This window comes from Cygnus olor, chromosome 5 (assembly GCF_009769625.2).
Source record: "Cygnus olor isolate bCygOlo1 chromosome 5, bCygOlo1.pri.v2, whole genome shotgun sequence".
NCBI classification, from domain to species: domain Eukaryota; kingdom Metazoa; phylum Chordata; class Aves; order Anseriformes; family Anatidae; genus Cygnus; species Cygnus olor.
The window spans coordinates 28,210,253-28,233,898 of NC_049173.1; the positions used below are offsets into that span (position 1 = coordinate 28,210,253).

Below are 23,646 nucleotides of genomic sequence, written 5' to 3' on the forward strand. Positions count from 1 at the left end.
GTCCTGCCTTGTGGGGCCTTGAGATACATGGTGGATACGGAAGGAAAGATCCCTCCTGGGACAGGGTGGCTCCTCCGAGCCCTGTGCAGGTAGAAGCTCCCTGCGTTGGCCTAACTCCAAAGCCCAGGAGCCTCCTAGTTCCCCGAATTAGTATTCAAGGAGCTAATAAGGAAGAGCCTCTTTGCTTCAGATGAGAAGAGTTACGCCAGATTGGCTCAGATACTGCCTGACCCTTCCTGTTCCCACTTGAGCACCAGCACACCGGAGGGGATTGCTCCTGCTCTGAAATGCGCTTGGAAAAAACCTCCTTTCTCCTGGCCTTCTGCATCAAAGCAGCCACAGCACGGTGGAGATTTGGGCTTGTATCACCGTATGTGGCCTCAAAAGACAAAAGGAAAGTAATTTGCACCGGGCAGCCTGTGGGAAGCCGTGGGCTCGGGAGGGGGAGAGCCCCAAGCATTAATGAAGAGCCATTAATATTGAAAAGCGGTTAATCTGCAATTATCCCCAGCTCCACAGAGTGACTATGAGAGAGTTAAACAAATACGGTGAAGCTTGGAGAAGATTATGGAAGCTCTTAATAGAGATTAATGACCTGAGCTTAACTATAAAAAGCCGCCATGTCTGCTGTTTAATAAATGTTACCCGGGCTTCGCTGTGGCCGTGGTGAGGGGAGAAATGACAGGGCTGTTTTGGGATGGCTATGACAGGAGACTGGGGCTTCTTCTGGGAAAACAGCATCAGCTGGCTGCCCTTAAGGAAATAGAGGAGGAAATCAAGTCACCTGAGAAATGCTTGCAAAAGGACGCTGGGTGAATTAAACCCTCAGCCTTAAACCAAGCTAGGAGGGGCTGCGCAAAAGGGAGCAGCTCTAGTGGGAGATTTTTGGGACAGCTGGGGACCCCAGGAGTGAGCACCCAGCTGGGCAGGCTCCATGCTGCCCCAGGTGAGCCTCGGGGAGGTATAGAGGCCGCTGGCTGAGGTGTTTGCTCAAGAGGGAAAGGTGCCTGGGTGGGGATAGTATCCACCCAGCTCTGGCTTTTAATGCCCTGCCAGGGCTGCTTTCTAGCTCTGGTGTTGCTTTTCCCTCTCCTCGTATCCCTACCAGCACGTCCCCACGGCCCGTTGTCCCCCTGCTCGCCCCGTGTCTCCTGTCCAAGCGATGTTCCTTGGAGGGCTGAGTGTGGAAATGAGTCTCATGAGGAGGGTGCCCTGGTGGAAGATGCAATGGGAAGCGCTGTTGGGTGAGAGGGAAACCAACCTCAGCTCATGTCTGCGCTGGATTCCCGTGTCTGCATCTAGAGGGCAGGGCAGGTACGTGCTGTGATCTGGGTCTCTGTATCATCTGTGCTGCCAGCCAGAGCTCTGCCTCCTCATGAGGTCTCCTTCCTCTACAAACGAGCACAGGTGCGAGGCAGAAAGGCCTGGTCCTGTACTGCCGGGGCAAAGGGGGTTTTGCTGGTGGGTTTGGGCGAGGAAGGAAGAGATCCGAAGCCAGGAGGCTCAGCCTGTGGGGTGGCAGGTCGGGAGGCTGTGGACCCAAATTATAAAGGACATACAATTAGTTATGAGGCGGCAATCACCCCGAGGGGCCAAACCTCGGGAGGGGTGTGGCATCTCCATCCCCCAGGATGTTCACACCTCAATGAGATGCTGCCCCTGGCTCTGAGCAGGACCTCGCTCCGGATCTAACCCCACTGGTGGCCCTGCCCTGGGCTGGGGCTGCAGCAGGCAACCTCCAGGAGTCCCTCCCAAGTGAATTATACTCTCGCTCAGTGATTTTATGATTACTTGTCCCTGTGCTTCAGGAAACCAGCCTGGAGAGCTGCACCAGGTGAATGTTGAGCATTATACATGCTTGTCACCATTCGTCTGCCATGAGACAAAAATGATCATGGGCTGTCATCGTTCAGCCTGGCTATGTGCTGGCTGTCCTCCAGCCTCAGATTTTTTTTGGCTGGTCTCACAGTTTTTGAGCACTGGAGACTATCTAAGCTTCTCTCACAAGGAGTAAGTGTGCCCATTTTATAATGATGTTACTTAATGAATATTTATCTCACAATCCTATGGTGAAACTTTTGCCACGCAAAGCGTTCCTCTTCTAAAACTCCTGAGCTCCTGGGTTTACAGGGCCTTATGCAGGCTGTAGCTTTTCTTCTTTTATAGTGTACATTTTTTATGTGGTTTCAGAGGAAAAGAAAGTTGATTTAAAAATAAATAAATGAAAGTGCTGAGAGCGGGATGCTTCCCCAAACTACATCTCCCAGGCTGCCCCGCTGCTGCTGCTCCCTGCGGTGCGAGACGGGGGTCCGGCCCCACAGGCGCTGACATTGTGCCCCTGCCCACGGTAAATCCCCGGGCCTGGGTGGGGGGATGTTTTAGGGCAGGGTCCCAAGCTGTGTGGGGGCGGTTGCTGTGGGGAAGGGGGATTGGGAAGCGCCGAGGGGCACGGGAAGGGGCGGGGGTCTTTGTGCTGGACTGCGACCGGGGGGAGTGGGCCTGCCGTGGGTGAGGCTGCTGGTTTCTCAGAGGGGCAAGGAGCCCTTTCCTGACCCCCTTCACTTTTTCCCATCCTCTGCCATTTCCTCATCCCCTTCCCTTCTGGGTGCCTCCGATAGCTGGGTGCTGTGCTGCCAGCACCCTGTTGTGGCTCGTAGTTTGTGCCTCGAGGCAAGCAGGTATCTGAAGAAAGGGATGCAAGGATCTGTGAGCTGTAAAGGTTTTACGCCCAGATTCTGGGGGAGAGCTAGCTTGACTAATGTGCAAAGGTTTCTCTAAGGTTCTACATTCAAGGGAATTAAAAGACTGAGTGCCGGGACATCAAATATTTGTGTTAATAAAACTAACCTCTTTGGAGGTGCTGAATAATCACTATTCTGCTCGCTTCTGTAAGCTGTCACCTTCTCATCCCACTTACAGAAATACTTGCTTTTAAATTGCAGATAATGAAGGTTTTTAAGTCTCCTGTCCCCTGCCCCTTCTCCTATCCCTACTCCCACTCTTTTTCCCACTCTTACTACCTGCTGCTGGGGCTCTGGTATCTGGGGCTATTCCTGCCCCAGCCTGGGCTCACGTTGCTCCTGGATCACTCATGGCATGGAGGTATCCCCAGGAGCACTTCCACCACAGGATGACTCCATCCTGAACACCCCAGGGCTGATAACGGGGGTGCAGAGATAACCCCAGCTCCTCAGAAGCTCCTTCTATCTCAGTTTTGTAGGCAGACAGAAAGAAACCCAAACCTCCTGCTTCTCCATATTTCAGGCTTGGCAGCATGGAGCCGCCGGAGAACCAGCACAAAGACTTTGTGGCTGTCGTGCTGGAGGGCACAAAGTGCCCCCCGAAGAAGAAGGGCGTCACGGGTGAGTGGGTGCCTGCCTCAGGAGACTTCTCGCAGGCCAGCAGGGTGGGCATTGCTCAGCTGGGCACTCAGCTGGGTGCGGAGTTTTTCAGCAGTCTGTGCTCATCCTTTCCCTCCCCAGGCCGAATCATGGAGCACCTCCAGAGGACCTTGCAGAGGCCCATCTCCTGGCGGCTGACTTCTCCCGTGGCTCTCCCGCAGTGCTGCACAGGTGGGTGAGGCCGCCAAGGGGCTTCACCACTGCTGGTTTTTCTAAAATGTGATTTCTTGGCTCACGTGGTACTTGGGGGAAAAAAATAAAAAACACCAAACAATAACAAAACTACATGTAAAAAACAACAGTGGGGTTGAAATGGATAATTTCTAAAGGATCATAACCGATGTGGCCACTGGCTTGCAGGGCAGTTGCAAACCTTGGGGAGGGAAGTACTTAGCGCTTTATCGCCTTTGTTTTGATCTCAGTTGCCACTTCTCATTATGTTATTTTCACTCTAAAAAAGTATTCTCTCTGCAGCCTCATTTTGGCACGGAGAGCCTGAAAAACATTTTGGGTGCAGAGGCATGCTGAAACCGTACTCATTTAATCATACGGAGGTCTCAGTCTGCTCTCCAGACACGTCCTGGCTCCTGCTCTGGTCTCTAGCAGGGTCTGAGGTTGTGCAGACACACGGAGGACCGTGCCCAGGTGTCAGGTCACTGCAGTAATTCTACCCCAGGGCAGGCTTGGTGGGAATGCTGGATGGATCACCTCCTGGGTACACTAGCGCTAGTCCGAGGGGTTGGCTGTTGGCTTTTTCAAGGGCAGGGGCTAAGGCACCTTCTGCCGAAGTGCACGTGTTGGCAGTGGGAAAAGCTCCAGCGAGGAGTGAGCCCTGAGCTCAGGGCCCCTCGCTTTGGCTCTCAATGTGTCCTCTCCATCGCTGGAGGCAGGTTCAGAGGGCAGATGTCGCTGCTGCTCATGAAAGCCCTTGTGTGTCAGTACTTGTGTGCCTGTGCTGACTTGTTCTGTTCCTCCAGGCTCTTGCCCAAACCTGATGACGAGTAGCAGTGAGGCACGAGGAGAGAAGCCCGGGGAGGAGGTGTCTGCAGCCCCACAGTCTGGCAGGATGCCCCGGTCACCCCGCTGGTCACTGTCAGCAGGAAGGGATGGCCCCAAAAGCACAGCATACCAGGGCTGGCAGAGTGGTCTGGGGGTCCAGGTGGGCACCTGCCGCACACCTGTACCTCTGTGCGGGGCAATGGAGTGGGTGTTTGGGTACTGGGGACGTGCAAGGCCCTCGGGGGCTCTAGTATCTGTGGGTGGGTTGGGGTCCCAATGCCTGCGCGTCTCCTCGCTCGAGCAGCCGAGAGCTGAGTTTCTGCACTCTCACCGGTCCTTCCCTGTCCTGCAGGTGGAGGAGGCTGACAACAGAGGACCAGCGCACAGCTTGGGCTCCCCAGTGTTGGTATCCCTTCCTTGTGCCCTCAGACCTGGTCCCTCTCCTCCTCCTCTCCTGCCTCATCCATCACCCTCTCCTTCTGAGGCCAAGCTTGCCAGCTGCTTCCCCCTCTTCTCACTGCTGTCACAGGGCTCCGAGCCTGGCTCCATCCCTCTGCCCTGCGCTGGCCCCAAGAAACCTCAGAGAGGGAGCTGGAAGAAGAAGAACCTGAATCCCGAAGAGCACCCTGGCCCCAACCCAGAGGAGCCTGCATGTTTCCCTTTCGCAGGACCCATCATCAGTCGGATAACTGACTGCATCTACCTGGGGAACATCAACGCCGCCTACAGTGGGCGGGCGCTGTGCACGAATGGCATCGACAGCATCATCGATGTGAGCTCCCTGCCCAGGGACCGCAGCCTGAGCAATCCCCTGCACCTGTGGCCGGGCAGGCTTCAGGCACAGCTGGCCACGGCTCAGGGTCGATATCAGGGCTTCCCTGCACGGGGGTCATCACGAAATAGGGCAGCCCTGCTTCCTGGACATCAATGAGTGCATCGAAGCCTCGATGGAGAAAGGGAAGCGTGTCCTCATCCACTGCAGGGATGGTTACTCTTTAGGTCCTACTTGTGTCATCCAGTACCTGATGGTCAAGCACAGCATGGGACTCCTGGCAGCCTACGGGTTTGTGAGGGCACGGTACCCGTTGAACATCCAGGAGCACCATCAGGACCTGCTGGTGGCTTTGGAGATGTCCCTGCAGCCTGGCACTGCCAGCTTGGTGTGCCTGAAGCACTCCCTGTCAAGGAAGATGGCATGGAGCTAAATGGGACATGGTGGCTGTGCTGTTTGCCAGCAGCCCTGAAGAAGAAGAGCCAAAAGGAAAATAACCTGAACCCCATCTCATGCGGAAAGAGAAAACTGTAGCTGGGGTGTGTGTAGGACAGTGCTGGCACAGGATGCAAAGGTGATGGCTTTGCTTTGCAGCAGCTCCTAGGGTGCTGTGGCAGAAGTAGAGCTTGGGGAGCTCCTGGGGACACGCCAGGGGAGGGGACGTCCTGGGCAGGGTGGGAGCTATGTGCCTTGGTCTGATGTGATCTGGGGAAAAGGCAGTCAGCCACCCCATTCCTCAGTCATCCTGCTGAGCTTTTACCGTGAGCACTACTGCTGTTGGGCTGCTTGTGGTTTTTTTCTTTTTTCTTTTTTTTTTCCTGACAATATCATCCTTGGAAACAAGGCTTAATGTCACCTGGTGTCGTGCCGGAGAAGTCACCGCATGGCCCCTGCCCACTTGATGCTACCAGGGTGCTGAAGAGGAGACAACCCAGCTCCTTGGGCCTGGGGACTTCTTGAACCCATCACCCCCTGGTTTCAATCTCTCCTTCAAGAGCTGTCTGTTAAGCCAGCAGGGGCCCGAACGGGTGTAGTTCCATGGGGAGCTGAAGAAAATGGCTGCAGACACTTTGGAAAGAGTAATAAAGAGTTGGTTTAACTTTAGGGTCAAGCGTGGCTCTCCTGGAGTGAGTATGAAGGAAAAGTGAAGTGGCTAAGCTGTGCCTCACTGGGTGACCTCTGCAGCTGACCGTTTGGGGGTGGCTGCTGTCTGTTCCCAAATGCACTCACTGTAGTCTCCGTTCTTTATTTTTCTGAGAAGCCGGCTTTAGCTGGGCCAAGCAGACACCCCAGGAGTGCTTGTGGGTATCTCCCAGCTACAGGCCAGCACCAAGTGATACCGAGACTCCTGCCCCGTGGGAGGGTTGTGATGATTTCACTACCTGAGCCATCTAGCTCTCGATGTTTGAGGGACTAATCCTGAGCAGACCCATCCTTGCCCACACAGGACCCCGAAGCAAGACCCCAGCCCCATCTCAAGAACTTCGTCGTCTTTGGCAGCATCTGCAGCACTGCTCGCGTGATGCTACCGGAAGGCTGCAGCAGCAGATTTGCTGATATTTGTATGATGTGAGAGGAAAATTTGTCCTGACCGTGTCTGAATCAGCTCAAAATCCCTTGGCTACAGGGGAGGGAGCGCCTGGTCTGTGGGAGGAGGGCAGGAGCTGTTTGGGCTCTTGTCTCCATGGGATCCCCTACACACACGCGTGCACACACACTACATGTGCTCTGGATGGGGCTGGTGAATATTTCCAGTGCCATTTCCATCTGCCTCTTGCTTGGGCCATGGAGATGTGGGTGTGGGGCACCCCTCAGCAGACTTGGGGTTGCCTTTCTTGCTGGTAGCATGAGGTGCTCCCCACGTGCTGCAGTGAGCCAGCAGCAGATTTTGGGTTTTGTTTTTAAATAAATATATAGTTGTGTTGAAATATTTCTCACGGGGAGGAGCTGCAAATGTTTCCCTGTGTGGTAACTGAGTCTAAAAAGATGCCAGTGCTGGATGGCTCCCTCAGGGATGGCTCTTCCACACACTGCCACTGGTTGGTTTTTGGGGGGGGCGGGCGATGCACGATCCGCAGCTCCTTCCTGCGACGTTCCCCAAGGGCAGGCAGAGCTGCTGCTCCTCTCCTGCGGGGCTGCCTCGCCTGCCCCAGCCAAGGGAGGTGCACCAGGGACTCTTGCACATCATTGGTCTGAGAAGGTCTCCATGCCCTTAAAGAGAAGGTGGATTTTCTGCTGAGCCACCCGAGAAGCCCTTTTATACCTCCTTACTCAGCCAGCTGCTTCGGCTCGCCAGTCAGTCCTGGCCGGCCAGCGGGGCTCTCTGTCTTTCTCCTGCGGATTTGGGTGAGCTGCTTTGCATGTCTCTTACTGACTGGCTTGCTCTTCAGGGGGTGATGGGGAAGCAGGTTCACTCACCTGAGTTTTGGGGAGGTGAAGGCCGGGTGGGGTGACCTGCTGGGGGGATTAGGGGTGCTGACAAAGCCACCTCCGTCCTCTGCCTGTTGGAGAGGGTCTGGCAGCGGGGGGCCTCCCTCTGTCTTTCCCAGCTGCATTTTCTTTTTGCTTTCATCCTCACTTGGTTTTGCTCTCTGCCCTAAGCCCCCTAATGCTGACTTCCATGGGACCATAGGAAAAAGCATCCTCGGCTGCGGCACCCCGCAACAATCCCCACTCACACCCCTCCGCTCTGTGCAGCCCTTTTCTCCCCAAAAATCACCCTCGCCACCAGGAGACCCCAAAACAAGGACCATCATCCAGACTGGCAGCGTCATGGGGGTGATTTCAGCCCAGCCTGGCATTGCTCCTCCCGTCCTTGGCGCTCACAGTGTGGGGTGCAGGAACACCGGCAAAAATAGCTCCTGCTCCTCGTCCACCTGCGGTGGTGGCTGTCGCCCTGCGTCGCCCCGACCCCAAGTCACGGGGCCTGGCACCAGGGCCAGGCTGCCGTCTGAGGAGACAGCTGCAGCTCCTTGTGCAGCTCCCCAGCCATTTTTAGAAGCACTTTTCTTCCCCCCTCCGCCCCTTCCCAGTAATGTGATGGGCCCGCACATTTTCCAGGATAAAGTTTCCTGGGGGAGCTTGGCCCTGCAGCCTGTACCTCCTCCCTCGGGCACCGACCCCATTAACGCTTCACCTCCCAGGCCTGCAGATTGCAGTGTTTTGGGGGATTGTCTCCTCTGCAAGGGAGCAGCTTCGTTTGGGCTTGGCCAATGCTCCTGCGCCCTTCCATCAGCAGACACAAGCAGGAAATATTGCCCTGATAGAAAGGCACGATTGCATTTATGGGGAAATGACAGCACGACGTTCAAAGGTGCTTTCCCCTCTCTTCCTAAGATGCTGAGTTGTGCCTGTAAAATTTCCACTTCCAGCAAATGCAAAAATCCTCTGATGAAGCTGTTCATACCTTCACCAGCTCAGCAAGAGCTCTCAGCCCTGTGTCCCATTATCTGTGCATGTTTCATCATCCAGTGCATATGTGCGCTGGCAGTAGCATCCTCCAACGTCCTTGTCACCTGCGGCTGCTGCCCGGTTTCATTCCCAGTGCCCAAAGCCTTCATGGTCTTTGGGGTATGTCTCCTCCATGAAGCGTGGCAGTGCTGTTTTCCCCATTTGTAGACAGGGAGGTTGAAGCTCAAAATATTTGCATTTAGTTTGCTACAGCCCTATGCGATGAGAACTGTATGACAGAGTCAAGTGGCAGATATAAAATAGTTTTTCCCCCTCTTCCTTCATTGCATAAAGTGGCATCTTGGGGTCCAAGGAAGAATCACCCCTGCAGGGCTCGCTGTCACAATCTCTTTTTCTGGCCTGGCACCATTTGTCCCAGTGCAAATGTGGCCGTGAGCTGGCACGTGCTTGCCTCTCGTCTACAAACCTCAGCCTAGTTCCCCTTGAGATGGGAATTTGGAGAAGTTGGGACATGCGAGCAAACCCCTTCCTCTTTTTCTTTCTTTGTCTCGGGTAATCTTGCTTTGTTTCTCAACCCAAGAGAGCCAACACCAGCATGAATAATTGTAAATTATTTTTCGGTTTTCGTTGCAGGCTCACAACCATCTAAAGCAAGATGTCTGAGTAAGTTCCCATTTTCTCTCTCTACTATGTCGCTGGCCTTTAAACACTTTCATCCAGCTGCTAGCTTTTTACACTTGTTAAGATTCCTCTGCTTGTTTCTGATTGGGATGCTAACTGCCTTTTCTCCCCTTTCTCTTCCTCCCCGTCCTTGTCTGCCCACCCTACCTGACCAGTGAAGAGGTAAGTGCATCCTGCGGGCTTTGCCTTCAGCGGTGCTCCCCTGCAGCCCTTGCCTCACAGATCCTCCACCGGGAAGGCAGCTGCAACTCCTCCGCCAGCAGGAGGATGCCGAGGGGACACTGGGGCAGGGATGGCCTTGAAGTCCGGGGATGGCCGTGGGAACGCAGGGCAAGGGCTTTGTCATGGCAGAAGTAGGGGATCCTGCACTGGGCTGCCTCCAAGTCAGCACTAGACCCCAAACTCCCCTCAGGTCACTGCAGGAGCCATAGCAATGAAGATCAGGTGCTGAGTCACCCAGCGTGGCTCCATAACTCCTCTGAGCAAGCTGCCCCATCCTCCATCTCCCCACACATCCAAAACAGCACGAGGTAGAGCTTGTCCTCACCTAGAGAAGAGGATTTCAGGGCAGCACACAAACCCTGTGCCACAGTGCTGATGTCCAGCAGGTGCTCTGATTGCCCACTAAGCCCAGTGGGAAGGCCAGGAGGGCACTCTTTGCTAAGGTAGCACTTTTCAGATGGAATATAAGGCCTGCGCTTGGAGTCCTCAAGGGCTCTGATCTCCTGTGGCCCACGTCCAGAACCTTTTGAGCAAGGTCCTGCTGTCAGTGGTACATTGCCTCTCTGCACTGGATGCCTTTTATCTGCAGAGCCCTTGGCTTCTGTCAGGAGGGCCTTAGCACCATCTGTACATGCAAAATCTGTCAGATTTGGTTACAGTTCGCTCCACAGATCCTTATCCACTTCCTCCTGTACGTAGCAGACTGACACCCAAGCGCTGCTTTCTACTCGCCCACATCTGCATGTCGGATGCAGGGTGCGTTTCCCTGCCCCAGCCACACTCAGGCTCGCTGTCCTCTGGCTGAAGGGCTGAGGACACAGCTGCAGTGCCGTGGTGGACCGAGGCTGTGGTTTCTTCTCTGAGCAGGAGACCTGCTGATGCTGATCTAGTGCACCGCGGGTGCAGAAAGGCAGGAGAGCTCTCCCAGGCTTGCCAAATTGTGAGGGTTTCATGCAGCTGAGAGTGCACTGTATTTCTTACCTGGCATCACAGGGAAGATGAAGCTGGTTTGGGGACCAAATGTGTGTCAAGCTGCGGGGTTGTATGGGGAAAGGAAACTCATGGGGGAATGTACGCACTGTAACCTTCTTTTCTATCATTTTTCCCTCCCGCAGAAAAAGAGGAGGGCAGCCACTGCCCGGCGGCAGCACCTGAAGGTAGGTGACACTGCTGAGCTGGGCGAGCTGTGTCCTGACTGTCCCATCTCTTACCCTAAGCCAGCTCCCCTTAGCACTCTCCTGCCTAGGAAAGGCCATGGTGCACGACGTGGGGTCCCCTGTGCACTTTTCTGCCCTTAACAGGGAGCCTTCTGCACAGTGGGACTCTGGTGCTGGGGGAGGCTGGAGCCAGCATCCCCCCGAACTTCTCAGAAGTCCCCCTAAATCCCCACTGCATGGAGATGCAGGTGGTTTGGCCATGGGGAGCTCCCTTTTGCCCCACCCCCATGCTGACCTCCTTCCCGCTGCTTTGCAGAGTGCTATGCTCCAGCTCGCTGCCACTGAAATAGAAAAAGAAGCAGCTGCTAAGGAAGTGGAAAAGCAAAACTACCTGGCAGAGCATTGCCCTCCTCTGTCCCTCCCAGGATCCATGCAGGAACTTCAGGTAAACACCTCTTTCATCCTTACACCTGCAGGCCACCCTTCACCACCCAGGATCAGATGGTCTTGAATGATGGCCTGGTCCTCCTCCAGCTTTTGGGATTTTCGGAGGCAGAGGGGTCTTTCAGAGACAGAGGAGAAGGAAGAGGTCTGGGGAGAGGAACAACCTGCATGTCCTAGTACTCAACATCCCTCTCTGTTTTTCCTCCCAGGACCTGTGCAAAAAGCTGCATGCCAAGATAGAGTCAGTGGATGAGGAAAGGTACGACACAGAGGTGAAGCTACAGAAGACTACCAAGGAGGTGAGCGTCCCCCGGGGCCATCCCGTAGCTGCCTTGGCAGAGCCTCCGGCTCATCCTTTGTTCCTCCCCGTGCCTCTTGCCGGTGCATGAAACTCACACCGGGCTGTCTCTGCCCCTTCTTCTCCTCCCCACAGCTGGAGGACTTGAGCCAGAAGCTGTTCGACCTGAGGGGCAAGTTCAAGAGGCCACCCCTGCGTCGGGTGCGCATGTCGGCAGACGCCATGCTGCGCGCCCTGCTGGGCTCCAAGCACAAGGTCTGCATGGACCTCCGGGCCAACCTCAAGCAAGTCAAGAAGGAGGACACGGAGAAGGTACCCCTTCCCTCTCCCACACAGGCATCAGCCCCTGATTCTGGGGACTGACGCCTCCCTGTGTGATAGACAAGGTGGGGGGTGAGGGTCCTTCCTGCTCCATAATTCCTCCTCCAGCTCCCAGTGTAAAAATGTGGCATGCAGCCCCAAAAGACATACAGAAGGGGTGGAATTGGGCTCCTCTAGCTGACATGGGGTTGTCCAGGGGAGATGAAATGTTAGAGAACCTGTGGTGAGGTTTCCATGGCCGGAGGGGTGAAGGGGCTGTGCTTGGGGGATATTTCACCCCGCGGAGCCATCCCACCACGTGCCCATCCCCTCCTGCGGAGAAGGACCTCCGCGATGTGGGCGACTGAGGAGAACATCGAGGAGAAGTCTGGCATGGAGGGCAGGAAGAAGATGTTCGAGGCCGGCGAGTCCTAAGCACGCTCTCTCTCACACCTGCTGTTCCCACCCTCCTCCATCCCCTCCTGACACGGCCATGGCCATGGCCACCCTTCCCCTACCCCCGGCCCCAACCAGTCCTTGCCACGCATCGAGCCCACTGGCCGGGTGCTGTTTCCCTGGTTTGTGCAGAGCTGCAGTCTGGAAGCAGCGGTGTAAATAAAGCTTTGGTGGGAGAGGGGATGTCGCCTGCCATGCTAGGGACAGGGAGGCTCTGTGCTGTGGTGATGGTGGACCACCCTGGGGATGCTCATCTCCAGCAGGAGGGCTGCCTTGGCCTGGTGTGCTCGGTGGGCAGCAGCATGGGATGCTCCCCTGCCACCCTCCTCTTGGCCTCCATCTCGTGGTGATGGGGTAGGAAGGGACATTTTCTCTCTTCTAAGCTCCATCCTCTGACCCGCGGCCTGCCCCGTCACAGGAGCTGCCATGCCTGGGCACTGCTTGGGCAGGCAGAGGAGGGCTGGAGATTTTGGGGGTGGTGAGGAACCATCTGCCAGAGGAAGGAAGCGGGTGAGGCCACAGCATGATATCATTGCCTGCTCTACCTCCTCCTGCTTCTGCTGCTTCCCCAGCGGGGGCCGAGTGGGGGTCAGGAGGTGGTAGCCCTGTGCTGGGTGCTTCTTGGTGGCCTCTTGGTGGCTCTGGTCAGTCCTTGAACTGGTGTTCATGCCTGTGGTGCTGTGCTGTGGCTCCTCTCCATGTGGGGTGATGGATGGGGGGCAGGAGCTTTATGCCCAGGCACCGGGGGCATGCAGCCTGCATTGGTGGTGCAAAGCAGTCATCCCCAGGGCTGCAGGCCTCAGGAGGGGCAGCAGACACTCAGCACCCGGAGAGGAGCAGGCTATTGCTGTGAGAGGTGTCGAATCCAGACCACCTCCGTGCCATGACGATGATGCCCCATGCACCACAGGATGCTGTGGTTCAGGGCTGCAGGATGTCCCCATATGAGCCGTGCCAGCACCAGGGGTGGCCATGGGGAGCGGTGGGTTACCCTTCTCCCTGCTGGGGGGATGTCCATGCTCCTCCCTTTCCCTTCAGTTTTTTCTTAGCGCTTCCCTCTTTCGAGGCTGCCGACAGAGGCAAAAACCTTAAAATAATCTGAACTTTTTAAAAAAAAATAATAATTTGCCTTCTCCCATCCCCCCTAAAACCCACAAAGTTTCCGGCACAGCTCACTTCTGCCCAGCGCAGGAAGAGCGAAGCGGCGGCGGTGGCGGCACCCTCGCGCGCTGTGCCCCCAGCCCCTAGCCATCCCCGGGGACACTGTGCTGTCTGGGAGGGAGATGTCGGACTCGGAGGAGTGCCACCAGGGTGCAGGAGGAGAGGACCAAGTGGGAGATGAATCCCACCAGGAGAGCGAGAGGTGAAGCCTGGGGACTGGGGAGCCCAGTGGCAATGAATCTGGGAGGATGGGGAGCTGGGAGGGGAGGTGTTGGGGGGGAAGAAGGATAGCGGGGCCGGTATGAAGAGGATCCATGGGACATGAAGGTGATCAGATGCCCTGGCAGGGCGTTGGTGAGGCCCTCCAGCTAGGGAGAGCCTTAGATTTCTTAAAGGTCCTACCCATCTCCTTCAAACTTCAAAGCCACTGGGGGGGGTTGATCCAGCAGGGAACCTGGACTCCAGCCCCATGCAAGTCCAGCAAGGGGTCTGGCTCCAAGACCTGGGCCTGCGTGGTGCTCCAGAGTTGAAATTAGCCCTATCTTTAAGGTGAATTGGGGCAGACCCTGCTGCAGGATGTGTCCTCTCTGTGCGTGCACAGGTGGTGACTTTGGTGGGAAGGAGATGGGAGGCGGGAGGAAGCCAGACCCCTCGCAGGAGGGATATCCAGACCCCTTTTGCTCTCACCTGCTGCCTTTGCTGCTGCTTGGAGGACCATGCTCAGGATCTGTGACACCAGGAGCTAACGTGGCTGTGGGATGGGGCTGGGAGGTGGCGCTGCCTTGGCAGTCTGATTTCTTTTGTGTCCACTACACCTCTAAACTGAATTAACCTGGACATTTTTCAGGCTGGCTGCTGTCTTTTGTCAGCTTACACATCTCCCCATTCCTCCGGTCTGCTTTGTTGCTTTATCAACAGATTGTAAAATTCGTACTCTGTTCACTCCACAGCAGGCAGTTTTACATTGGGGTTAAGGGGAAAAAGACCAGCAGCAGAGACCAAACTGCAGCTGTCTGCAATAGGGGGAGGCAGTGATAGTCTTGGCCGAGGAATCCTACAGAAATATTCAGATTTGGACGCAGCCAGGTCAGGCTGAGCATCCTTGGAGCTTGGGGGTTGCCTGATTTTCTCCTCCAACTTCAAAGCTCACATTAGCATTTCTCCGTAAGGCTGCTGAAAGGCAGCACACTTCACGTCGAGAGAAAAAAAACAGCCCTGAGTGACAAGGAGAGGGGAAAGGTGTGTCATCTCCTATTGCTAACGGCTGCACTGAGTGTTTGGGCTGACACCTGACAGCAATTAGCCCTGGCTGAAGGCTTGACTGGAGGCTTCAAAAAGGTGCTGGAGCCTCAGTGCATAGCTGCCTGCAGAAACAAAGGGGAAAGCTTTACTGCTGGGGGGGGGGTGCTGAGGTGTAATTCCAGGCAGTGCTCATTGCCTTGCAGGGGGAAGGAGCCTTTTTGGGGTGGCTGAGCCCCTTCAATGGGTGCATGTATATTGGCTCAACCAGGGCCATGCAGCAGGAGTCCCTGGTGGGGCAGGGCTAGGTGTTTCCTTTCTCTGTTTTCTCCTGGAGCTTCAGATAAACAGATAGGAAGGCACCTGTTTTATAGCATTGAAAGTCTTTTTGAAACTTGCTGATAAAGTGTGTGCATGGATGTTGATTAAAGGTGGTGCAGCCCTTTCCCTTCAGATGAATTTTAATGAAATATTAATGGATGGAAAAAAAATAGAGAACAAAAGTAGTTTTTGGTTTTTTGGTTTAAGAAAATGGAGAATTGCTTTCCCTCCTGATTTGTGTACTGGTTTCATGTGCAGCTCTGAACTCCTCCTTTTGCTTGCGCTATTTACATGTTTGCCAAGCTCTCAAAATTTCCACCCCGCAAAGGGAGGAAGGAAGTCTGTGTTTGCTGCCTGGGGCTACCTCTTCTATGCCTGTGGTTAGCTCAGCTCTCTGCTCTCCTCACCTCAGGCAGGAGCTCTTCTCAAGGCCATCAGTGTATGGATGGATAGATGGAGTCAGGGCAGTGCACCTAAGACAGTGTGAGGAGTGCTGGAGGAGGGAGCAGTGGGATGGAGCTGCCAGGGAAGCCAATCCCAAGGCTCTCTGGTGGCAATGTATGCATACATTGGAGATATGGGGGAGGAAAAAAGGAGTTGGGTTTGCTTAATGAGCCTTGAAATCTGCCCAGCGTATATAGAGGAGGAATTTACAGTAGGGAAGGCTTACACTTGTATAACTGTTAAGGCAATCCCAGCCTGGATGCAGCTTACCCCTTGTCCCCGTGTGACTGGAGGCATGCTGGCAGAACCTTGCTTGTGCTGGTGTAACGCCACCAAAAACCAGCTGGAGTTACACTTTTCCACGAGCTGCCCTTGCTCTCTGGGGAGGCTCGGGGCTGTGCACCTGACGTGAAGCCTGCCCTGCAGGACATGGCCACCTGAGCGTGGCTCACGAAGCAGGTCCAGCTGCAGAGCAAGGAGCTCAGAGATGAGAAGCCAGCTTCTCCCGAGTCCCTGCTACCTTCCCTGTGGGGTTGCCCTCCCGGGAGCTGCAGGAAGCCCTCAGCAGCCCTTGTATGGTCAGCACCCAGGGAAGGGCTCCACCGCACCAGCAAGCCCCAGGCTTTGCTCAGCCACGTCCTGTCCCCAGCTGTCTTGAATTCTCCAGATCCTTAGAGGAGTCTCGAGGGTCCCTGCGAAGATGAGTCTTGTTGCTAAGTATACCCGTGGCTGGAAGGAGGTGGCCAGGAAAGCTGATATGGGGAGAGCCCTCGGCACATGGGATTCCTTGGGGAGGGATGGCTGAGCCCCGCACGGGGTGACCGCTCCGAGTTTGACCCAGCTGGGAGCATCGGAGTGAAGAAGAGTGGGGGAACACACAGGGGAGGGCCAGCAGACTCCAGCTGGAAGCTCTAATGAAGCTGGGCAATATTGCAGCATTCCATATTAGATGTAGGTGCTCTGGCAGGGGCATAAGGGATGAAGAGCTGCCTCTAAATATAGGGACGTATCAGGTGCCTTTGCTGCCCCTTTCTCCTTGCAGGAAACCCTGGCTTGTCTTGCCTATTTTGCAATGTAAAGCTGGGGGTTTAGGGGTGGTGAGTGTTAATAGGGGATTGCCCAGGAGCTTTTATTTGATTTTTTTTAATCACTGAAGGATGTGCTAGCCAGAGGGGTTAGCTGAGCATGGACTACCAAAACCAACCAAACAAAAAAACACAACTGTGTATTTTAAAATGGTTTAAAAACACTTGGGGTGAAATCTGGCTCTGAAGCCTGTGGGATTCCCTTCTCTGTGGGTTCTGGAGACAGCTTGCTGTGGGGCTGGGTGTCCTGGGGCCAATCCAGGAGGTTTTGCCAGCCCCCCTACTGCTGGAGCCCATGCCATGGGGTCACCCAGCCCCTCCAGCATCCTTTGGCCGCACCCCAGGAGGGGGTGAGCTCTGCTCGGCCTTTGTCCAGCATCACTAAAGCATGTCCCTCCGTGCCACAAGGAGTACCAGGAGTCTGGACTGAGCTTTGGCCTCCCATAGCTGTGGCTGAGGTTTCTGCTCTCTTAACCCGAGTCTGACATGCTCCTCCCAGGACTGAGGCTTTGGACCCCCTGGGGAGGTGTTTCAGCATCCTTTGGAAGGATGCCATTTGTTTGCGAAGGGAAAGAGGTGCCTTAACCATGATATTTGCCCTCTGTTGGGTGCCAGCTACAGGTAGTTCTTATCGGACCTGTGTGACACCTGCCAGGCCTTGAGCAGGTGTTTTACACAGATTGAGGCATCTCCAATGGCACTGCACATATGTTTAGGCACCTGAATTGCTGAGTTCCCAAATCACCTAGCGAGCATGGACCACTGCTGAGATCTGGGTTGAGGCTTAGCAGGTATCCCTGTCCTCGGGCTGCCTGGGTGCTCCGAGGAGGCTCAGCTACCAAGGGGTTAACTAGCTCTGCTTGGCGCCCGTGTGTGCTTTCCTTGCCATGTATCTCTCCTAACACGCACCAGATGTGCGAGGCAGCTGCCGGAGTGCCTTAATCCCAGGTTTCAGCACTCGGGGCTGCCTTTCTCACGGGCAGGTCTGCAGCGGGGTCTCTGGGGGCTCGCAGCACGCAGGCAGGGTGGCTGGCAGCACCCATCCTCATCCTCTGCCGGGCTGGGCATCTTCTGCTATCGGCTGCGTTCAGTCACCTGCGGGGTGTGCTGCTGGCGTGGAGGCAGGGCTGGTGCTGACGGTGCAATATTGGGTTGTATGGGATGAGCAGCGGCGTCTGGAGACGGAGCTACGTGGATTTGCCCTGCCGCAGAGGAGCTTCACACCAGCCCCGTGTCTGAGAGCTGTCCAGGGACTACATGGGCAGAGAAACACGTGGGCTGAATTTATTAACGAACCCAAAGGGAACCCCATGCAGGGACTGGTGACCCACTGGCACCGGGGGGCTGAAAGCTTGCAGCCACCCAGGAGCACCTGGTCTGAGATGTGCAAGGGTTGGTTCACTTGGAGCTGGATTTATTTGGATTTCTCTTGTTATTGCATGGAAATACAGGCCCGATGTTTTGGTTAGCGTGTATCAGCACCACCCCACTCTCTGTGGTGAAGCTGTGCCAGTTTGCATCAGCTGGAAGTCTTTGGTTCTTTCCCTTACAAGCTCATTTTGCAAACGAACCCTTTGCTAGGGATTTTTTCTGCATTACCAAGCAACCCCTCTCCCAGCCCTAGGTATCTGTTGCTTGCTGCTGCTAAATAGACACTATGTGCAATTTGTTTTATCAAGCTCCTGCCAGACGGGGTGGAAAATATGATCTCTCCTTCGGTGCATGCGCATGCATGTGCTTTTTTCTCGCTGCAAAAGCAGTTTCCTTTCCAACGAAAGGTTGCTCTGGAGCCATTAACATTGACAAACCCTGAGCTATTGACACATCCCAAGCAACCACAACTGCCATCCATTTGTGAAGGGCAAAGTTCCTCCCCCCCTGCAATAAAATCGGAAGCAATAATTGAAACCAGCTGCTGGAACGGTTTCAAAGCAGGCGCCTCCTTGCAGTTGCCACTTAACTTCCGTAAGGGAGCTGACAGCAGCGGGGCCCGAGCTCAGCTATGCCTGAGGAAAGGCTCATGTGTTATCCACTGTGTGCTCCCCTGCTCTGAGGGGCTTCTCCTTCCTCAGGCCGGCATTTCTCGCTCCTCTTTTCCTCTCCAGTTGACGTGGTCCTGCATGCAGCTTCTGCTTGTGTTTGCCCCAATCCATCTTTCTGGATCCATCCACCTTTAATGGCAGAAAGGCTCCTTCCAGCTCCGTATGAGGTCTGGCTCTGCAGAATTAATCACCATTTTCCCACTTGGTGGAGGCATGTGCTGGCCTTCAGGCTTTTTGGATGCACCCCAGCACTTTTCCCTGCCCCTCCATGGTGGCTCCATCTTTTTGCCCGGCTCCAGCAGGGGAGGCATGGATGGATGCTGGCTTTCTGCGAGCTGGGATAAGCTGTCTTCCCGTGAGGCTTGGAAGTGGAATTGCCAGATGATGCCTGGGGCTTCCTTCCTATCCCTTAGCCCACCTAACCCTAGCAGGAGAACCAGCCTGGCAGTGTGAGGCAGGGATTAGCGGCTGCTAGAAGTGCCTGCGTTGCATGGGGCAGCGCCACACCATGGGAGAGTCGCTTGGCCACCTCTGCTCTTAATGGTGCTGCACTGGCTCATGCTTGCACCCCCAGTGCTTGCTGCCCTCCTTCTCCCTTTTTAAAACCCATCTTTCATTTTCCTTTTGCTCCCTTCTCCCTCGGTCCCCTCATTCCTTTTCCTCATTGTATTGCTCCTGGAGCACCAACACCGTCTCTCACCATGCTTGCAGGCTCCCATATCCCCTCTCACTGGCAGATGAAGCAAACGCCGTGGGATTTTGGGCTTATGATCTGCCCATAAAATGCTCCAAGGGGACAGAACAGGATGGGTCCCTCCTCTGTCCTGCATGTGGGTGAGAGGGCAGCGGGTGGGATGAGGGATGAGGGCTGCTCCTTCCAGCTCCAGCTCTCTCTCCTTTTTGTTTCTGCTTCTCTGGATGTCATAGGAAGAAAGTCATCGTTGTTCCCGAGCCAAGCTCCTCAGACTCCTGACATGGTGTTTGTTGACTCTTTGGACTCGGCCCACAATCATACGTGCTCCTCCTGGGAGCCAGACCCCCTGCAGCCCCCGACATCTCTCGCCTGTGGTGCCGCCCCACGTGGCTGCAGGGTGAGCACAGGGCCAGGCGCCCTGCTGCGGAGCCCTTCCCGAGCACCTCCCGCCTCCTCTGCCCTGCTGCCCCTTGGGGTACGTGGGCTGGGAGAAAGCCCCTGCCAGGGCAGCCCCTGCCCACTGCATCCCCTCCCTGCCTGCCCTGGGGTCACTCCTTGGCTCGGGAGCATCCTCGTGCCGCTGCCAGAGGCAGCTGCGGGTGCAGGCAGGGCAGGTTGATCCCACCTCCAAGGGCTTGCTCTGCCTTCTGGTGGCACCTCTGCATGGCTGTACATCCCCTGCTTCACCCCAGGTGTTTTCTAGTGTCGCCAGACCTGGCAGGTCCTCAGCGCTCCGACCCTGCTCTTCCCTCCCCAGAAATCGCAGCACCCCAGCTAACCGTGCCGACGAGACGCACGGCCCTCTTGACAGCACGCTTCTGGAGCTTGCAACTGGCTGCTCTGCTGAGAAGGAGATACTGTGCTGCTCTTGGCTGCTAGACGCCCAATTTCCTTGGATTATCTCTGCCTGCCTGTTCTGGCTTTTGCGCTTGGCTGCCCGAAAACGAGTGCTGACGGAGCGTGCCGAGTGGGAACTGGGGACGGAGGGGACACAGGCAACCCTCTTCATCAGGCTGTTGGGCTGCCTGCGCCAGCTGGTGGCCCCTTCTCCGCTGAAATGGGGCTCCTGGGAGGCTGGGCAGGTGCTGGTTTCGAAGTGGGGCTTGCCCATGGTGAAGAGGTCTGGGATGTGTCAGGATGGGCAGAGAGGGTTGGGTGGCAGGGAGAAGGCTGCGGGGTTTCTGGCCCTAAAGCCGCCCTTGCTGGGCAGGGCTTGGCCCACGCTGGAGCAGCAGAGGCTGTTCCTGCAAGGGGGGGTCTGCTCTGGGTGGGATCCCCCCTCTGACATGCGGGCACGGCTTCTGGAGACCACGCTGGCCCTACAAAGGGCCAATCCTCAGCACGGCTGCCTGTTGGAGCCCATGCTGCTGCTTGGCCTGGCTGGTACTGCTTGCATCGCCGAGTATTTGGGGAAAACTGCTTCGGATGCATTTCTTTGTTAGCAATGGAGTCTTTTCTCCTAGTTTTTCCTCCCCCCCCACCAGACCATGTGTTATCCTCTGACTGATTTTGCAACCAGCCCTACATAGCAGAGGGTTGTGTAATTAACGGGAACTGGTGTGGCCCTATCTCCCGGGGACTCCCGCCTCCTTCCCGCAGCAGCCCGGCCCGCCTTGCTCCCTCCTGGCCTCTCACCTCTCCGCTGACCCTGCTGCTGGGAGCAGCCCTGGGAAGCTCCCCGGTGGCTGTCAGCGGCTGTCGGGGTGCTTGGGGCATCCCAGCTCCCGTATCGGGGTGCGGGTTTGCTGCGGGGATTTGTGGTGGTTCTCCTAAGCGCGTGCCACGCACCCCCACCGAAAAGTAATAAAAAAGGAGATGAATTAATTCTTTGTTTTTCTTCCTGTGTCCGCTGCGCTCCTGCCCGCTTCCTGGTGGGACCAGGAGGTTTGCTGCTGCGAAAGGAGGCGTGCAGCTGTGGGGTTGGGGCTGTTCTTGGCGGTGTGGTGAGATACAGGCTGCTGCACCTGGGCTGGGCGGCGAGCGCGGGAGGAGAGAGGACAGAAGTGCCTCTGTTCTGCAGGATGGTGCTGTGGGACTGCTTTTCCTCCAGCTGCGATGTGGGGGGCTCTTCCTTGCTTCCCTCCTGGTGTTTCCCAGCAGACGGGTCCTGTCCTGAAAAGTAAAGCCCTGTAGGTGCATGTGCCATTCGGAGCATGGGGACAGTGGCGATGAAGCCCAGAGGAACGTCCTCTGGCTTGAACCTAACTACTCTGTAAGTACTTGTAGGGCTGGGACGTGCTCCTTTTGAGCAACAGAGGCCTTTTGTGGTGAATCTCTTGCATCGTCTCCCCAGCCCCGAGCTCAGCAAACGCAGTGTGACAGCGTCAGAGGGGCCACAGAGCGAGGCCGGGATCAGTGTCTGTGCTCACTTGGTTTGTGATCGCTTAGGGGAAGTTTGGTAAATACCTGCAGAAAAAAATAATGAACTGTTTCGAAATGAAGCCGAGGAGAGGCACATCCTTCTGATCTGGGCTCAACGCACTTCCTTTTATTGAGATTTCTGGGTGTATTTCACGGGCAGCTTCCCCATTTCAAGAAGCACTTCTGCAGAAGTGATTGAAATGTGTAAGTAAGGTGAGAGGGGGCTGAGAGCAGAAGGAAGGTGAGGGTGAGAGCAGGGGGGTCCCCCCTGACAGACATGATGAGGAGGAGGTGGGCAGGCTGTGCCATGTGCACCGCTGCCTGTGGGGCTAACATAGGGCTGGGACTTGGTAGGTGCAGTCCAGGTACCCGCTGCTCTGGTATGGAAGAAACTTCCCCCCAAAGTCACACGTGGACCAGGGGATGCAGGTGAGGGAGGAAAGACTGATTTTGTTATTTTTTCCAACATCGCTCCCATGATGAGGCAGCATTAAGGCGAGAGCGGTCACCTGTATCTGACAGCATGGCAGGCGGGCAGGCGGTGTTGGCAGGTGACATCGTTCCCAGTCCTTCACCGGCCACTCACGTGCTTCTTTATCCTCCTGAAGTGCTGGTGCTTCGTGAAGGCAAGCCAGGTTATTTTTTGCTCTCCCTCTGTTTAATGCTTGGGGAAACTGAGGCACGGCAGAGTCGGTCACTTGAGCAGGCAAGGAGTGGTGAGTGCAGAAGCAGGGTGCGTGCCTCCTGCTGCCTGATGGTAGCCCCCAAAATCCAGCTGCTAGCCTCATCTCCTGAGAAGAGCTTCCCCTGGCGCAGGGTTTCCCAGTGCTAAAGCCCCTCCGGCATTAACCTGGCTCTGGGTTTGTCTTTGGGCACACGGGGACGGTGGGGAGGTGAGACTTCTCCCGATGTGAACAGAGCAGGGCTGCCTGAGTGCAAGCTGCAACCCGAGGGCACAAACCCAGGCTGGCTTTGTTCCCAGTTTTTGTAATAGGGAAAGCAGGAGGGAAAGCTGGAGGTAAGGTGGGGGGGAAGGAAAAAAATGAAAAGGAAAAAATGAAAAGAAAAAAAGGAAAAGGAAAAAAAAAGGAAAAGGAAATGGAAAAGGAAAAAAAGGAAAAGGAAAAAAGGGAAAAAAAAGAAAAAAAAGAAAAAGAAAGAAAAGGAAAAAGGGGTAAATGGGGAGGGAGAAGAGCTGGAGAAGACGAACGAGGGAGGGATAGAAGTGAGAGGGAAGCAGCCCGGGGGGGGGACGCTGGGCTTTGTGCTGCGCTCGCAGGCAGCATCCAGCCTCGTATCCAGCGCTGCTCTCGGCAAGCTTTCTCCCTGACATTTCCAGCAGGCAGAGGAGGAGGAGGTGGAGGTGGAGGAGACAAGAGGGGGTGGGCCGGGGGGGGCTCGCAGAAACAAAAGGAAACCAGCTGCAGAACTTCCTGAAGACGGGGCCGGGGGGAGAAGCGAGGGCGTGCGGCGCCGGGCGGGAGCTGCGGGAAGGGGAGCCGCCAGCCTTGGCCACCATGACCAGCGCGATCCTGAGGAGGAACTCCAGCAAGCAGGGCCTGCAGAACCTCATCAGGTGAGCGCCCACCTGCCCCCGGCCCCGCGGCCCCGGGGGCCGGGTGGGCGCGGGGAGGACGGAGGGGACGGAGGGGACGCCTGTGCCGGGAGCCGGCTCCGCGCCCCTTGAAATCAGCTGGATTTGGTCCCCAGCCCGACCGCTCGCGGTGCGCTGGAGGGAAGGCAAATGGATCCCCCCCCTTCCCGAGCAATATGAGAAAAGCAGATCTGAACTTACTGATGGCTTTTCCAGGAGCACACAACTGGAATAACTAAGCACGGCCGGGCTGTGACACTCACCTGAGCCGGCTGCTTTTTTTTTTCCTTTTTTTACCCCCCAGCCCCCGAAATGTGCATTGTGCCGTGCCTGCTGTGATGTGCGTTCTTAATTCTGTGAGGGGCCAGGTCCTCCTGGGGCTGCGAGCTGGCGCTGTGCCCTTGATTCAATTAATCGCGATAGTGCTTGGAACCTTTCTTCCTTACCGGGGCAGGGAGGAGGATGGCAGGGTTGGGTTTTTTTCCTTTTCTCAGCCCAGGCTGAGCAGAGGAGCATGGCCACATTGTCTGCTGGTGCTGGGATTCCCTCTCATGCGCTCACTCT

At 55.9% G+C, this 23,646-nt stretch overlaps 4 protein-coding genes across 8 annotated transcripts in view; 3 read left to right on the plus strand and 1 right to left on the minus strand.

Moving 5' to 3' along the window:
• The first annotated feature begins 722 nt into the window (after window positions 1-722).
• On the plus strand, window positions 723-15,417 carry LOC121071353. Of its 2 annotated transcripts, XR_005820545.1 has the most exons (7): window positions 723-946; window positions 1,109-1,314; window positions 3,265-3,362; window positions 3,483-3,572; window positions 4,379-4,560; window positions 4,753-6,171; window positions 15,405-15,417. XR_005820545.1 is itself a non-coding variant. In XM_040559580.1 (6 exons), the coding sequence occupies exons 1-6, from the start codon at window positions 935-937 to the stop codon at window positions 5,329-5,331; spliced, it is 1,167 nt and encodes a 388-aa protein (XP_040415514.1). In that variant the 5' UTR covers window positions 723-934; the 3' UTR covers window positions 5,332-6,275. The 2 variants fall into 2 exon arrangements, 1 of the variants encoding a protein (XP_040415514.1); XM_040559580.1 differs by lacking the exon at window positions 15,405-15,417 and having other exon boundaries at window positions 4,753-6,275.
• Window positions 7,145-12,319, plus strand: TNNI2 (troponin I2, fast skeletal type). Its single transcript, XM_040559584.1, is given in 9 exon segments — window positions 7,145-7,518; window positions 9,217-9,246; window positions 9,420-9,426; window positions 10,602-10,643; window positions 10,960-11,088; window positions 11,297-11,386; window positions 11,521-11,697; window positions 12,030-12,049; window positions 12,051-12,319. Coding segments are annotated over 8 exon segments (543 nt in total). The 5' UTR covers window positions 7,145-7,518; window positions 9,217-9,238; the 3' UTR covers window positions 12,121-12,319.
• Window positions 13,314-23,646, plus strand: part of LSP1 (lymphocyte specific protein 1) — a 40,185-nt gene continuing 29,852 nt past the window's right edge. Inside the window, 1 exon segment of the mRNA XM_040559583.1 lies at window positions 13,314-13,504. Within this exon segment, the coding sequence (XP_040415517.1) occupies window positions 13,425-13,504 (80 nt within the window). The 5' untranslated portion in view covers window positions 13,314-13,424.
• Window positions 13,512-22,549, minus strand: LOC121071354. Of its 4 annotated transcripts, XM_040559581.1 has the most exons (3): window positions 21,998-22,549; window positions 21,337-21,427; window positions 13,512-21,239 (listed from the first exon to the last, which is right to left on the minus strand). In XM_040559581.1, the coding sequence occupies exons 1-3, from the start codon at window positions 22,274-22,276 to the stop codon at window positions 20,620-20,622; spliced, it is 990 nt and encodes a 329-aa protein (XP_040415515.1). In that variant the 5' UTR covers window positions 22,277-22,549; the 3' UTR covers window positions 13,512-20,619. The 4 variants fall into 4 exon arrangements, 1 of the variants encoding a protein (XP_040415515.1); XR_005820548.1 differs by lacking the exon at window positions 21,337-21,427; XR_005820547.1 differs by having other exon boundaries at window positions 13,512-21,533.

Excerpts from the sequence above, each read along its gene's own strand:
- LOC121071353 (XM_040559580.1), top strand. Across the intron at positions 1,315-3,264 it reads GCATCTAGAGGGCAGGGCAG|GCTTGGCAGCATGGAGCCGC; the intron begins GTACGTGCTGTG and ends TCCATATTTCAG. Across the intron at positions 4,561-4,752 it reads AGAGTGGTCTGGGGGTCCAG|GTGGAGGAGGCTGACAACAG; the intron begins GTGGGCACCTGC and ends CCTGTCCTGCAG.
- LOC121071354 (XM_040559581.1), bottom strand. The coding sequence starts at position 22,276 with ATGAGGCTAGCAGCTGGATTTTGGGGGCTACCATCAGGCAGCAGGAGG. Across the intron at positions 21,428-21,997 it reads TGCCATGCTGTCAGATACAG|CTCGGGGCTGGGGAGACGAT; the intron begins GTGACCGCTCTC and ends GCGTTTGCTGAG. Across the intron at positions 21,240-21,336 it reads GCCCTACAAGTACTTACAGA|GACAGGACCCGTCTGCTGGG; the intron begins GTAGTTAGGTTC and ends TTTACTTTTCAG.